A 15,316-nucleotide genomic window follows, 5' to 3' on the forward strand; every position below is an offset into this window, starting at 1 on the left:
CTCTGTGGCAGTGCCAGGGATCTGAGTTCTCTATGAAGCACCGTAGGGTGGCAAGGCGAGGAGGTCGCCGCACTTCTCATTAGGAGTCACGAAGTGCGGGCAGTGTGCAGAGTAACCTCATTTAGTGGGGGCGTGGAGACTATTAGTTTTTCTGAGCATTAGAGATACTCAGAGGGGCCTCCCTGGGACAGTTGGGGTGGGGAGGTGAGTGGGTTGGGAAAGCATTAAAAAACTTATTCAAAATGCAGTAAGCAGCTAGTCCAAGGCTTCCGGCCCAGGACCCCAAACTCGGCATGAGCTGTGCCGCTGGCTCTTTCTGGCTCCCAGGAGCCGCACTCTGAGCCCGCAGCCCTCTCCACCCGCAGCACAGCGCTGGGCCTTTGTGGCTGCTCTGGCACTCACCGCGGCCGGCGTCTCTCTGCGGGAGCAGCTGCTGGCTGTCTGCGTACCTCATGACCCCTGTGACCGCCGCAGTTTTGCTGTCTTGACTGTCTTGAGCACTAGCTCCTGCCAAAAAGCATGAGGAGAAGGAAAAGTGAGAACACACGTGCAAGCAGCCTTCCCCAGCGGTGGCTCTGACATGAGCAGCCCCTGGGATTCGCTCAGGTGCCCATCGCGAAGGACTGGACAGACAGGAGTGCCCACTGGGCGACATCACTGCTGGGGAGGCCACAGGACACTTGGTGTGTATAACGCATTCACCACCTGGAAGAAGGAGGGGCAAGTCCCCTGCTTTGGAGAGCAAAAGGGGGAAAAGGAAAAAGGCTTGGGGAAGAGCTCTCCTGGACGCCATCCTTTCTTGTTCCTGTTGCCTCCTGGGGATCGTCCTGTCAGGGGCAAGGCGTGTTGAGAGGGGCGGTTCACCCGTGAGGACAGAGGAAGGGCGCTGCTGAGGCACCTGCCATCGCCTGCTGGTCTACCGCCTGGCTCTCAGCACAGGGTGCGCATTCAAATCTCCTCAAGTCCATCTTGGTGTCCCTCCCAGGCCTCCCTGAATCGCCTGAAAAGCCAGTGTGTGTGCCCTGGGAGCCCATCTGAGAAAGAGGCGCCCTTGGGAAGCGCATTGCATGCATCTTAGTGCTTCTGTGTCCCCTCCTCTGTCACTGGCTTTGAGAAACTCCGCCCCTGCTGGTTAGTGGGGTCACATTCCAGAGCCTCTGAGACATTTAGGAAGCAGTGTCAGCCAGTGTCTTGGCCTTCTAGCTCTTGCCAGAACCTCCCAGGCTGCACTCCAGTGGGGACAGGAGGGCAGGCACGGAGAGGCAGGCGCCCCTGCCCCAGAGCCTGGAGGCTGAGGCTGCCCGCGGGAATCCTAGGCTGATGAGGAAAGGGCGAGGGAAATGCACAGAAGCACAAAAAGAAAGGCTGAGACCTCCACTCTGGGTTCCACACACTAGGTTGTGCCATTTCTCTTTGGAGGTACTAGTACCTGGCCAAGGGGATCAGCGGGGGGGGGGGGGGGGGGGGGGGGGGGCGCTGGTGTCAGCCCAGAGGAAGGGGTGACTCTCTATTATAAGCCGTGCCTGGGGACTACCTACTTCCCAGTTTGCACAGAGACACTGTTTGCGTCTGAGAGAGGCTACCTCTCCCTCTCTGCACCCCAGCCCCCCGCCCCGTTTCTCAGGGTCCATACTGAGATCTTCAGTTGAGGCACCATTACAAGTTTTCTACTTGGTTATTTTTCTTTTCTTTGGTTTTTCCAGCTCAGAACTGAAAGCAGGTTAGATTCTACTGACCCAGACCTAGAATCCCGTTTTTCAAACTGGAAAGTTTAGGAACCCCTGCAGTGGGAATGGGAGAAAGTAGTGTCAGGTTTGAGCGAAGCACGCCTTCTGAGCAAGGTTCTTCCCAGTCCTGGTGCTAAAGCCTTCAGCTCTGTCTTCTTCTCTCCCACTAGGAGGGGGCAAAACACCCCACTCCCTTCACTGTGTCTGCTTCTGATAACCAAGAAAAAAATAGACAAAATGGTTGTTTATCCCCCTCTAGCAACCCTTTGTATTGTGGGGAGGATATGGGGAGGAAGAAGATGAGGTTGGTGGGCAAGGCATCTACAGCCTAGAAATCCGGAGACCAAAAGCTCGCATAGCAGTCAGGGTGGCTCCTGACTTTCATTAGCCAGCTATTTCTATTTTTTAGTTTAGATTTATCTCAGTGTCTCCATCAGTAAAATGTGGCCAAAACCAATAGCAGCTCACAGGGACACTAAAGTGAGCTGGTATTAGAATAAAAGCACTGTGAAAACAATTTTAAAATTCCTTCAAATACCCATCTGTTTGCTGGTATTACCCCAATTATAAGAATAATAGCCATATTCATGTCCCAAAGACACACCCTGCATATATTAACTATGTAAATGAGAAACCGCTGGATTTAGAAATTTTTCTTTGCAGGACCCAGGAGCAGCTAAAGATTAGTTTCTGTCCAAATAAATCCATGTTGTTCTCCAGTTTGGTTCAGCGGTTCATGATGGTCTGCCTCCTGCTACTGGGTTTTCCTTCCTGTCAGTATGTCCCAGCATTAACCTGGATCCTTCTTAAGGGGCCCTGACCACCTGGGGTGGATGGGATCCACCTTGCAGCTGAAGGAGACCCCCTTGTTGAATTGCATATGCTGCTTTTTTTGAGCACAATGAGCCAAACAGTGATCTCTGGTCCAGCTTAGCACTAGGTGGTTTTAACCTAAACTCATTCTTTTGTCATTCCTGGAGCTGGATGAGTCACGGGTTTTGTCCTTCTTCCCAGTTTTGGAAGCCAGCAGAAAATGAGGAAGGTGAAAGGTTCCAGTGTGTGAGGAAAGCCTGTTCCTGAGCCCCTGAGGCTGAGGAGCAGAGGAAGACTCTGGAACCCTCCCAGCTGCAGGAGAGGCTCATGGAAAAACTCATTTCTAGGACAGGGAAGAACCTTGAAAACAAATGTGTGAGAGACCCTTAGACTGTCCACCAGCTTGGCTCAAGGAATAGCATAACATCCAGGATGCAAGGGAAGAGCGTTCAGGGCAAATTGGCTGCATTGATTCTCTGGAGCTGTTACCGAATGGAAGGTAACAGCTTGGCTGTGGTGAGGGATGATACCCACGCTGACCCTGCAAACCGAAGGACCACACTAAACATGTCTGACATGGTCAGTGGGAAAAATATTCACACCCATGATGAGGCCTCTCTTCTTGGCTTACCTTTGTGATCAAGCAGAGTTTGAGGTCTCCCCATGATCTCATCCTCTGAGGCATTCAAGTTCTGGATCAGAAAGTATGTGGTCATTTTCCCTTTTCCTTTCACTTGGATTTCACCTCTCTTAATTATTTCAAACCCTTGGTTTTCCAGGGCTCTGCACAGAGGGAAAATAAATGCACCAGATATCAAAGATCACAGGTCTGTAACGGGAGAGTTGGCTACAATGGGACGGATAGTGAGAGAGGAGATGTCTGAGGCTAAGGGCACACAGCGGAGGAGTGGGACTCTGACACATCAGTAGGGCCTGCTAAAGGGGACAAAGAGGCAGGAGGCGGGAGGAGGGAGGCATGAGCTCAGACATCTGAACAGGGTGCCGAAGGGAGAGGGAGAGCACAGGGGTCCCACCAAAACGCTGTGACCTGATCACCACCTCTCCTCCCTCTAGCACCCGGCTCAGACCCGCAGCCCTCACACCTCTACAGCCACATCCCAATGCCTGTGTGTGCACCATCTCTGCATGGTTCTGAAACAAGGGACTCCTAGGAGATCAGCCCTCTTCTCTCCACCTTCTCCAAGTCCCCGATATACCCCCAAGGTGTCATCATGCTCATCCTAACTACCCAAGCTACTCCTTGATTTCTGACTGCCAAGGAACCCAGGAAGAGGATAAAAAGGGGACCATGAAAAGAGACAGAGTTATGGAAAAACTATAAAATGTTTATTTATTAACTGGCCGCTGAGAGATGTTGGAGGAGAACCACAAAACAGTGCAAACTAGAAATGTTTCCAATTCATGGTCAGTTGCCTCAGCCAGGTCTCAGCACTCATCAACCTTCCCTTGTCCTGGACCAGTTTCATGGAGGTTTCAGACATTCACCACACTCCTCAATTTCCCTCATTTGGCACCTTCTCTCCTCACTCTCAAGCAGCTGACTGTGCCTCCTAACCTGTGATCTGATTCATCTATGAAATTTTAATCATTATAGGTGAGACCCAGCAACTGCTCATCTCATTGACCACATCCACCCTTTTCCCCAGTCTCAGAGGATGAGGTGTCTTGTTCAAGAGCACCCCGTCCATGCTTCCTCACCACCTTCCAGGCCCAGGCCCCATCAGCCAACTCTCCCCTCAGCTTCAGCCCCCTCTCCATCTGCATCCGCCCCTCAGCCTGTAAGCATGCTAAGATCTCTTTCATCCTAAATAGAAACAAAAGAATTTCTCACTTGATTCTATCCTGCTTTAATCCCCCCAAAATGCTCTCTTCTTTTTATCCTTCAACCCATAATCCAGTGTCTATCCCCACAAGTCTACCACAACTTCTGAAAATGTCCCCCAAAACCTCTGGTGAATATTTTTCAGTCCTGTTACTATATTTGTCATGTTTGTTCAATTTCTCCCCCATAAAAATATCCACAAGGGCACTTCTCTCCCTGAACTTCCATGCCTGGTTCTTTTCTGTTTCTTCCACCTCATACCCGGGCTCCTCTTTCTCCACCTGCCGCTGTTCTTTTCACATTGCATCCTTCCCCCGGTGATCTTACCAACTTTCATGGCTTAATTACTACCTATGTGTTGCTTACTCCAAGTCTGGACCCCCAACCAACAACTCCACTTCAGATTTTATTCATCCATTTCATTGCACCTTTACCTAGATGTTCCACAATTCCTTTGAATTCAACACTCCCACACCGGAACTCGCCATCTGCCGCGATGACCGGGACTCCCTCTTACCTGTCTTATTTCAGATGATGAGGTTCGGGCCCTAGTCCCCCAAGGTGGAGACCTGGGAAACATTTGAGGCATCTCCCTCTTTCTCGTTCCCCATTTTTAGTAATTACCAAATTTAGCTGATTTTACCTTCCCCTAAATTCCCACTGCCAATGTCTGATTCAAATCAAACTCCTAACGGCTCTTCTCTTTCCCGTTTCTTGATGCTCATAGCTGTGTTACTTGGTTTTGAGCGAAGAGCTCAAACAGGACCCTGGCCTTGCCACTGTGCTCTCACCCTCCTTGGGGGCTCTTCCTCGCCTACTGTGTAAGCCCTAGCCCCTCAGTAAGCTAAATTGTTTATAAATCTCTGTACTGATTCTACCTCAGTGTTTATCCTGCTTGTTTTTCACTCCCAATACCCCAATTTGAGCTAAATCCTACTCTGGAACTCCTTGCTCAAGATTCCACTCAGGAATATCCTCCTCCACAAAGAATTTCTTTATTGGGTTAGGCATCCTTGCCCCATCACACACACTGTAATTCCCTCCAGGCCTGATCCCCTGGGTTGTATCCAGGCTCTTCTCCTTCCTAGCCTACCTGTGATCTGAGGCAACTAGTTACTAACCTTTTAGTGCCTGATTTTTTTTCATCTGTAGATAAGAATAATAATAGTATATTTTTATAGAATTGTTGTGACAATAAATGAACTAACATATGTAAAAAAAACTTGGGACAGAATGTGACCTCTTGTAAGTTCTCAAAAAACCATAAGTATCATTTTATGTATAACTCTATCATTTATCACACTTTTAAAATAATGATCTGTGAATATTTCTTTCTTCTTCCACTAGACCAGTGGTTCTCAACCTTCCTAATGCCACGACCCTGTAATACAGTTCCTCATGTTGTGGTGACCCCAACCATAAAATTATTTTCGTTGCTACTTCATAACTGTAATTTTGTTACTGTTATGAATCATAATGTAAATATCTGATATGCAGGATGTATTTTCATTGTTACAAATTGAACATAATTAAAGCATAGTGATTAATCACAAAAACAATATGTAATTATATATGTTTTTTCCGATGGTCTTAGGCGACTCCTGTGAAAGGGTCATTCGACCCCCAAAGGGGTCTCAACCCACAGGTTGAGAACTGCTGCACTAGACTGAGGGTCAGCAAACTTTTTTTGTAAAAGAACAGATAGCAGCCCAGCCCATATGTCTCAGTGGTTGAGAGTCAACCCATGAATCAACGTTCAATTCCGGTCACCGTTCAATTCCCACTCAAGACACATGCCCTGGTTGCTGGCTCCATCTCCAGTAAGGGGCATGAAGGAGGCAGCTGATCGGTGATTCTTTCTCATCATTCATGTGTCTATCTCTCCCTCTCCCTTCCTCTCTCTGAAATCAATAAAAAGGTATTTTAAATAAACAAACAAACAAATAAACAGATAGTAAATATTTTTGGCTTTGTGGGCCATCCAGTCTTTCACAACTACTCAACTCTACTGTTGTAACATGAAAACAGCTATAGACAGTGTGTAAATAAGAGCATGGCTGTGTTCTAGTAATACTTTATTTATGAAAATAAACATAAAGTGGCAGACTGAATTTGGCCTCTGGGCTATTTTTTTTGGTAATATTAAATATACATCTAGATTTTATGCTCCTTGAGAGCAAAACTATCTTATAGCAGAGTCTCAACAATATCTATTGTCTGACACAATGTCTTCTGTAAGCTAGTGTGGCGTGGAAGAGAAAACACAGGTTTCCTCCACTACCCAATCTCCTGGCTGCTAGGCCCTCTGTAAGTTCTGGAAGGAGAAGGGACAAAGGAGAGCATGAGTAAGTGAGTGGTTACCTGTAGGCTGTGGGGCTGAGGTGCACTTTGTCGGGAAGCCCATGACTTTCCATCCTAGAAGCTGTGTTCACAGTGTCACCAAACAAGCAGTACCGCGGCATCTTGTCCCCCACGACACCTGCTAAGACCGGCCCAGTATGAATCCCTACTCTGATCTGTAAAGAGAGAACCTCACTGAAAAGAGACCATCAAATATTTTTGCTCTTATTTTTAAACTGTGGAATAATTTACATAAAATAAAAGATCTTAAGTGTTTCAACAAATGTGTTTATCCTATAGCCACCATCCAAAATAAATTATAGATTAGCTAATATAGATCTCATAAAATATGTTGGGCTCCTTCCAATTCAGTTCTATCCTCTCAGCAGAGGCAATCACCTTCTTATTTCTTTGACCATAGATTAATTTGCCTGTTCTAGAACTTCACGTAAATGGTATTATATAGCACAAGAGGCCTGGTGCATGAATTTGTGCACCAGTGGGGTCCCTCAGCCTGGTCTGTGGGATCGGGCCGAAACCGGCTCTCCAACATCCCCCAAGGGGTCCCAGATTGAGAGAGGGCACAGGCCAGGCAGAGGGACTTCAATGGTGCACGATTGGGGCCGGGGAGTGATGTGGGAGGTTGGCCAGCAGGGAGGGACTACAGGAAGGCTCCAGGGCATGTCAGGCCCATCTCGCTCAGTCCCGATTGGCCGGACCCCAGCAGCAAGCTAACCTACTGGTTGGAGCGTCTGCCCCTGGTGGTCAGTGCACATCATAGCGAGCTGTTGAGCAGCCTTAGCATATCATTAGCATATTGTGCTTTGATTGGTTGAATGGCCAACCAGTCGACCGGATACTTAGCATATAGGCTTTTATTATGTAGGATATCCTGTTTTGAATCAGGCTTCATTTATGCAATATAACGTCTTTGAGATTCACCATACTGTTGTATGTACCGGTTGTTCATTCCTTTTTTGCTCAATACTATTCTAATGTAAGCATATATCACAATTTATTTATTCAGTCTCCTATTCCCAAACATAAACATTAGGTTATTTCCAGTTTGAAGCTGTTAGGGACATTCTTGTACTGATCCTTTTATGGACATACATTTTCATTTTTCTCAGGTAAAGACCCAGAAGTGGAATTTCTATGTTACAAGGTAGATGTATATTTAATGTTTCCAAAGAAAAAAAAAAAGAAAAGTGAAAGAAACTTTGCCCAACAACTCTCCAAAGTCAAAACAATTCTACATTCCTATGAGCAATGTGACAATTCCAGTTGTTCTCAGTCTCACCACCATTTGGTCTTATAGTGGGTATGAAATGATATCTCATTGTGGTTTTAATTTGCATTTCCCTGATGGCTAATGATGCTAAACACATTTTCATGTATGTATTGTCCATTCATATAGCTTTTGTGAAAAGTCTTTTCAAGATTTTTGTTCATTTAAAAAAATTTAGTTGTTTATCTTTTATTATTTATATATAGGCGTTCTATATATATTTAGATATGTAATATATACATTATAAATATTTGTTCCATTTTGTGATTTTGTATATTCAATTTCTTTAATATACAGAAATGTAAAAATTCTAAGAACATATTGGTTCGCTAGGGCTGCCATAACCAAATACCACAAACTGAGTGGCTTGAACAACAGAAATTTACTTTCTCACAGTTCTAGAGGCTGGAAGTCCAGGATCAAGATGTCAGCAGGTTTGGTTTCTCTGCAGCCTTTCTCCTTGGCTGGCAGGTGGCCACTGCTTACTGTATCCTTGCATGGTTTTCTCCCTGTCTGCATGTATCTGTGGTATCTGTTCATGTATCCAAATTTTCTCTTTCTATCAAGACACCAGTATGACTGGATTAAAACCCACCTTAACTGCCTCATCTCAATTTAATCACCTCTGTAAAGGCCCTGCCTCCAAATAATGATCTGTGAATATTTCTTTCTTCTTCCACTATCCTTCCTTATCCCTAGCCTTAGGCTGAATAACCCTATGTACTTGGTTACATGCAGATATATAAATTTCAGGGGGGGCACAATTGGCCCATAACATTGAAGTTTATCTTTTTTTTCTTTTACTGTTAGTGCTTTTTTGTGTCCTATCTAAGAAATAAATGCTTACCCCAAAGACACGAAGCTATTCTCCTATATTTGCTTTGAAGAAGCTTTATAGTTCTAGAATTTATGTTAGGTTTGTAATAGATATTAAATTAATTATATATATATAAAGTGAGGGAGGTTTGAGGTACATTTTTCTTTATTAAATTATTAAATTGTAACAGAAACATTTCTCAAGAAGGGTTCCTTCCCACACTGAATTGATTTGATGCCTTGGTCAAAAATTAATTGACCTTAAATATGTACTCTATACTGCTAGGCACTCTATACTACTCCAATGATTTATTTTTTAATCCTTCTGCCAATTCTACCCTGTCACTATTACTCTAGAATAAGTCTTGAGATTTGGTATTTATGTCTTCCAATTTTATTCTTTTCTAAGATTTAAGACTAGATATAAATAGTTTGTTTTTATTTAATTTCTAACTTTTTGTTCTTAGAATATAAAAATTCAAATATTTTTTGTGTATAGTCCTTGTATACTGAGACCTTGATAGACTTACTATTTAGATCTTGTAATTTACTATAGCTTGTTAAGGTTTATTAGATGCACAATTATTGGGGCTGTGAATAATGATCATTCTACTTCTCTCTTTCCAGTTTTTATGTCTTATATTTATTTTTTTTGTCTTAATGCACTGGTAGGATTTTTTATATACAGTGGGGCCTTGACTTACGAGTGTCCCGACTAATGAATTTTTCGAGATACGAGCCGTCTCTCAGCCGATTTTTTGCTTTGAGTTGCGAGCTAAAATTCGGGTTACGAGCCAGCTTCAGATACCCCACCGCTAGTTGATGCAGCGAACGTCACAGTGAACGCCACAACATCAGCCCAGCATCATGTGTCATTGTAATGGTGAAAATTGATTTGACATACGAGTAATTTGAGTTACGAGCTTCATCACAGAACGAATTAAACTCGTAAGTAAAGGCCCCACTGTATGTGACTATATATTATATGTATTGTATTTATCCTGTTGTAGTTTGTTAAGCTCTTAGAAATGTGGGGTGATATCTTTCATAAATATTGAAAAATTTCAACCATTGTTTCTTCAAATATTTCTTCTGAGCCATTCTCATTCATTCTATTTTCCTTCTAGGACTCCAGTTCCACATATGGTGGTCCGTTTCATATTGTCCTACAGATGTAGCATGCTCTGTTTCTTTCTTCTTCTTTTTTTACAATTTTCTTCTTTGTGTTTCAGTTTGGATAATTTTTATTGCTCTGTTTTTAAAATCTCTGATCCTTTCCTCTACTTTGTCTAGTCTCTTTTAACACCATAAAATGAATTCTTTACTTCTGATTTCTGATATCATGGTTTTTATTTCCATGGGCCAGATAGATAGATTGATTAATAGATAGGTTGATAGAGAGATAGATAATAGATAGAGAATAGAGAGAATAGATAAAGTGTGTGTGCGTTTCCAATCTATTCAAACTTCTTCCCCCTTTCCAATAGATCCTTTAAAATATTTATCATAGTTATTTTAAAGACTCTGTCTAGTAATTCTAATATCTAAGCCATCTCTGGACATGCTTCTATTAACTATTTCCTCTCTTGGCTATATACAACATCACCATTTATTGTGTCTTCTTGCATCTCATATTTTAAATTATTTAATTATATGTCTCATATTGTGTGTGAAAGTACAATAGAGACTGAGGTAGGTAATATTTACCCATCACAAAAGTTTATAGTCATTCTTTGTCAGACTGCTAGAGTAGAGACTGAATGAACTAATCTGTATCTGAGTGGGGTCTCGGCTTTTTCCAGGTATATTGCTGGTTTCTACAGAGCACTGATTTCAAATGTTACAAAGATTGGATAGGGACTTTCACTCAGCAGAGCTCTGGATCTGAACACCAGCAAAGTTCTGAGAACCTCATCAGTCCTACCATGGCTCTCCCTACCTGAGGAGATTTCTCTCTGCCTCCAGACTTCAAAGGGTCATTGTAATGTATTTGGTGAACTCCAAGAGTACCTCAGAGGGATTTCTCTTAGTTCTTCTTCTCTAACACCACCCTTCCATAGACCACTCCCTTGCATTTGGGGAAGGCCCTATATACCTCAGGAACTGAGATCTCTCTCAACTCTCCTTTCTTATCCCTCGCCTTTGGCTGAATAACCCTATGTACTTGGTGAAGGCCTATGGAAAAGAGTTGGTAGATGGGTACAGCCTCTGTGGCCAGGACATATCAAAGACAAGATTTGGGAGATTCTAACCTATCATTTCAGCCCCAGTGTGGCCATAACATGTTCACTAAAATTTAGACTGGTTTCTCCTTACCCTCAATTCTAGTGGATTACTTCTGCCACTCTACTAGAGGTGAATGTAATTATGGGTGTCTTCTCCTTGAAAGGGCTTGACATTTTCTAGAATTTAGCTCATTTATATTTCTTTGCTCTTTTTTTGTTGTTGTTGTTTTGTTTTTTAAGTTCTAGTATGCAAATAGCACTTGCAGCTTTCCACATCTTAGCCAGTTTTACTTTTCTTTTTGTTTTCATTATAGATTTTCTCCTAAAATATGATTACAAATTCCTCTAGGAAAAGGAGCCTTTAATATATTTCTCTGAATCCTTCAAAGCACCTAGTAATACTGTCTCATGCATTGTACGACCTCTGCAAATGTATATTAAAGGCTATATGAATTAAATAATAGATCTCAAAGAGTACTAATTTTAAAACTGTAGAAATGAAATATGAAATAAACTGAATATGACAACAAAAGAAGCTAAAGGTGGATTTTAACTGGATGCCAAGATTGATTCTAAATTATTCATGTAGTTATGGTAACAATGCAGTCTTACCCTATCAGCAAGTGATTGAAAAGACCAAAAGCCTTTCATTTAGAAGCCAGATGTTGGCCATGAATATTGAGAAGAAATTTAGTCAGAATAGTAGGCCAGAGTATGCTAACTGGTCAACTTAAGACTCTGGCTTCTACTGAAAGACTATAAAGAAAAGCCAAAAAAATAAAAATAAAAACCACCCCACAAACAACAACAAAAACAGCTATAAAGGAAAGATAAAATAATAAAATCATTACATAAAGGATGACATACATTTTAGAAACAGCACATTGAGTAACAGTTTTTGAGAATTTGAATAAAATTGTCTTTGTTTCATTATCTTGTAAAAAAAGAAAAGAAATGCAGCACAATTATATTAAGAGAGAAAATGTTTCTAGTCCTTTTCCTACTGCCTTAAATAAACCCACATGACATGCTGTTCTGATGGATACTTAAAGATGCTCCTAATTATGTCCCTATTCTTATCTTAGAAATGACAATACCTTTTTCTGTTTGTTTGTTTTTCTTGGTAAACCCACCATGAGAGTTTCCAGTAATTTACTGTTTAATTTCATTCTTACCGTTGTAGCATGATTTATACCTCTGCTGCTATGCTTCTTTCACACACACACACACACACACACACACACACACACACACTCACACACACACACACACACACACACACACACTATTTACACAATAGTATATTTTCAATCATTTTTTCTTTGATAGCTTCCATCAGTCCTATAAACATATCTCTTATCTCTACTCCCCTCATTCCCTTTCATCTTAATTTGTTATTTCTTATATTGGAGGTTTTATTTAACAGGTGTATCTGTGTGCATACATCAGGCCAAGTATTGTAGACATAATGTTCTTGCAATTACCTAAAGCCAACTTTTACTCAGAAGACTACAGTGGGCACAATGACCAGTATCTGCAGCATTTCTCAGCTTCGAAATTAGTGTGGTGAGGGTGAGTAGAACACATTTTCAGAGTCTCCTGCATAAGGGTTTATTCCATCCTACAATTGGCTTTATTTGTGTTTAGTTGGCTACTTGAAGATCTGACTGATTAGAGCAGGGAAGTGCTTACATTTTAAAAGGCAGAAACACTGTTCTAAGCCATCTCAGGACAGTTAGGATCTGCTGAGCAGACAGAAGGGGACACTTACTTTTCATTTCCTAAATTGCCCAACTTTTATAGAGTGAACTAGCTGCACGAGTAGCTTCCTGCGAGAAAGGAGAGCAGATGTCTCCCTAATGGCCATGTGGTGGAAGGAAAGCTATTGTGAATATCTTATGGCACCATGGTGTCTGGCCTGCTGGTGGGAGACAGTTTCACACCTCAGCCTGGGTTCTGAACCTGTCAAACAGCAAGAGGGATTCACAATTTTCTAAGCAGGAAAAGTTGGCTAGTGAGTGAACCTGACCACTTGTTGAAATGTGTGAACAAAAAGGTGGAATTATAAATAAGCTGGCTTCCAACATGGATGGAAGCCTACAAAGTAAATGACGAGGCGTGCTCAGCACTGTCCTAAATTATGGGCAGAGAAACTTGCAGTGAATCATGTGAAAATCCTGAGCTCCAAAGCCTCTTCTGAAATTTGAGAGAAGTTGGAATGATAATATCCTGACTAATATCTCTATTACTTAGTAACATATGCAAGAGAAGAGCTGGGAGAAATCATTCACTTGAATTACTGTAACATACCCAGGAATCATTTAAGCAGACAAATAAGAAGAATTCTACTTTTTTGTGTGAGATGGTTGGTATTAAGCAATCATCCACTTGCTCTCTACCTGGATGGACTCCCCAGTAACAGGATTTATCACTTCTTTTGCAGAAATTCTCATCCCCAAAGCAAAATTAGCCACTCTTTGAGCATGGCTTCCAATAGGTACCGGAACACCCCCGACCACCATATAAGCATCTCCTATTGTTTCCACCTGTAAGGAAAAGAGGGTATTCAGAGGTTTTCCTAGATGCACCAAACATATCACTAGATATTCTTGTCATTTTTCACATGTTGGTAGAAGGACCATATCAGGGGTGGTAATTATTTGCTAAGGGGTATGAGGAGTGTGAAGAAGGAGGTGGGAAGAAAAATGACTCAGAAAACAACCAAGAGAAAGCCAAAAGGCCTCTCTGCTTCTGGTAGAAACAAATCACAGGGAAGATGAAGCTGCTGGGGTAGGTGTAAGATGCCGTGTATTCAATATGCATTATTTGGGTTTAGATTTGATGCTAAATTTAAGGAGTAGGAGGACTCCTCTCTGGGAAAACAGTGTGCCCACCCCCACCCACCCCCCAAGCATCTTAGTATTGGGTATTATGAGGGATTCCTAAGAAACTAAAATTTATAAAATACTTCCAATTCCCTTTGAGCTCTTCCTCCTCACCCTGCTCTCATCCACACCAAACACCAGACCATTAAAGAGAGAGGCCTGCAACTGAGGACCTGCCTGCCCGAGAGCACAGACACACACCCCACAGGACACAGACACTTACTTTGTAGACTTCGTGGACACTAGTTAATCTGTCAAACTTGGAGTACATTGAATTCAGCATATTCACTATTTGGATAGGTTCACAGGCAGCACAGATGTTCGTAAATGTCACCACATCGCTAAAGAGGATTGTGCAGGTTTTAAATTCTCCTGCGACAGAAACCAGGTATTAGTAATAGCCAAGGATATGGAATAATAATTCCATGAATTCTAAATTCAAGTGCCCCTTTTGAACCAAATCTGACTATGTCTTGAGGAAAATGAGCCAGATGCCACTGACCATTCACCATTCACCTAGCTGACATTTATTGAGTGCCCGCCATGAGCTAGTCATCATGCTGGGAAAATCATATAACATGACGCAGGCACAGACCCAGCTTTTAAGAAGCCCCCAGTCTAGAGAGGGAGACAAAAGAGTAAACAGATACTCAATAAGATGTGCCAAGTGCTGTGGGATGTCAGAAATGGGTTGAGTGGGCCTTGACTTAAGAGAAGCTCCAGGTCCAAGGCAGAGCCTGAACTACAGGAGACCAGAGTCAGGGCTGGTAGAGACTGGTCACCATGAAGGACAGTGGTGAAGCTCCCATACCCTCACCATGTCCTTAACTCATCTGGCTGTTTCGACTCCTTTGCCATGCTTGCTAATTACATATAGCAGCCAGATGATCTGTTTAAATCACATCCCTGATTCTTCTGCCTCAAATTTTCCATGACTTCCATACTCTTAAACTAAAACACAACATCCTTACCATGGCCGAAAAGGGGACCTGCTCTTCCCCACCACCTCTCGGACCTCATGTCTCCATCCCTTCCTCCAGCTCACTCCAGCCCAGCTGGCCTACTTGGGGTTTCTCCAGCATAGCAAGTGCCTCCTGCTTGGGCCCTTGCCCCTGCTGTTTCCTCTGCCCGACACACTCTTTTCTCAGATATCCACAGGGCTCTGTCTTACCATTTCAAATGGAACCACCTCAGTGAGAACTTTCCCGACCACCCTATCAAAAATAACAGTTCCTAGATCTGTGTCCTCTTAGTCTGAATGCTGCCCTCCACCCCGTAAGACTTATATAGCATGATATCTATCTATCTATCTATATATATCTATATATATCTATATATATTTATATATAGATATATATATATATATTAAAGAAATATGC

The 15,316-nt window shown here is 42.7% G+C and overlaps 1 protein-coding gene across 1 annotated transcript in view; it reads right to left on the reverse strand.

Annotated features, from left to right (window-relative positions):
* The window catches only part of LOC102261219 (guanylate cyclase soluble subunit beta-2-like), a 44,134-nt gene that overhangs the window by 8,687 nt on the left and 20,131 nt on the right, over window positions 1-15,316 (reverse strand). Inside the window, exons 9-13 of the mRNA XM_014548287.1 lie at window positions 14,161-14,309; window positions 13,452-13,598; window positions 6,745-6,899; window positions 3,172-3,323; window positions 403-507 (exon numbers count right to left, since the gene is read on the reverse strand). Coding sequence (XP_014403773.1) covers window positions 403-507; window positions 3,172-3,323; window positions 6,745-6,899; window positions 13,452-13,598; window positions 14,161-14,309 — 708 coding nt within the window. The remainder of the gene's footprint in view (window positions 1-402; window positions 508-3,171; window positions 3,324-6,744; window positions 6,900-13,451; window positions 13,599-14,160; window positions 14,310-15,316) is intronic.

Source organism: Myotis brandtii, unplaced genomic scaffold (genome assembly GCF_000412655.1).
Source record: "Myotis brandtii unplaced genomic scaffold, ASM41265v1 scaffold500, whole genome shotgun sequence".
In the NCBI taxonomy this organism is placed as follows: domain Eukaryota; kingdom Metazoa; phylum Chordata; class Mammalia; order Chiroptera; family Vespertilionidae; genus Myotis; species Myotis brandtii.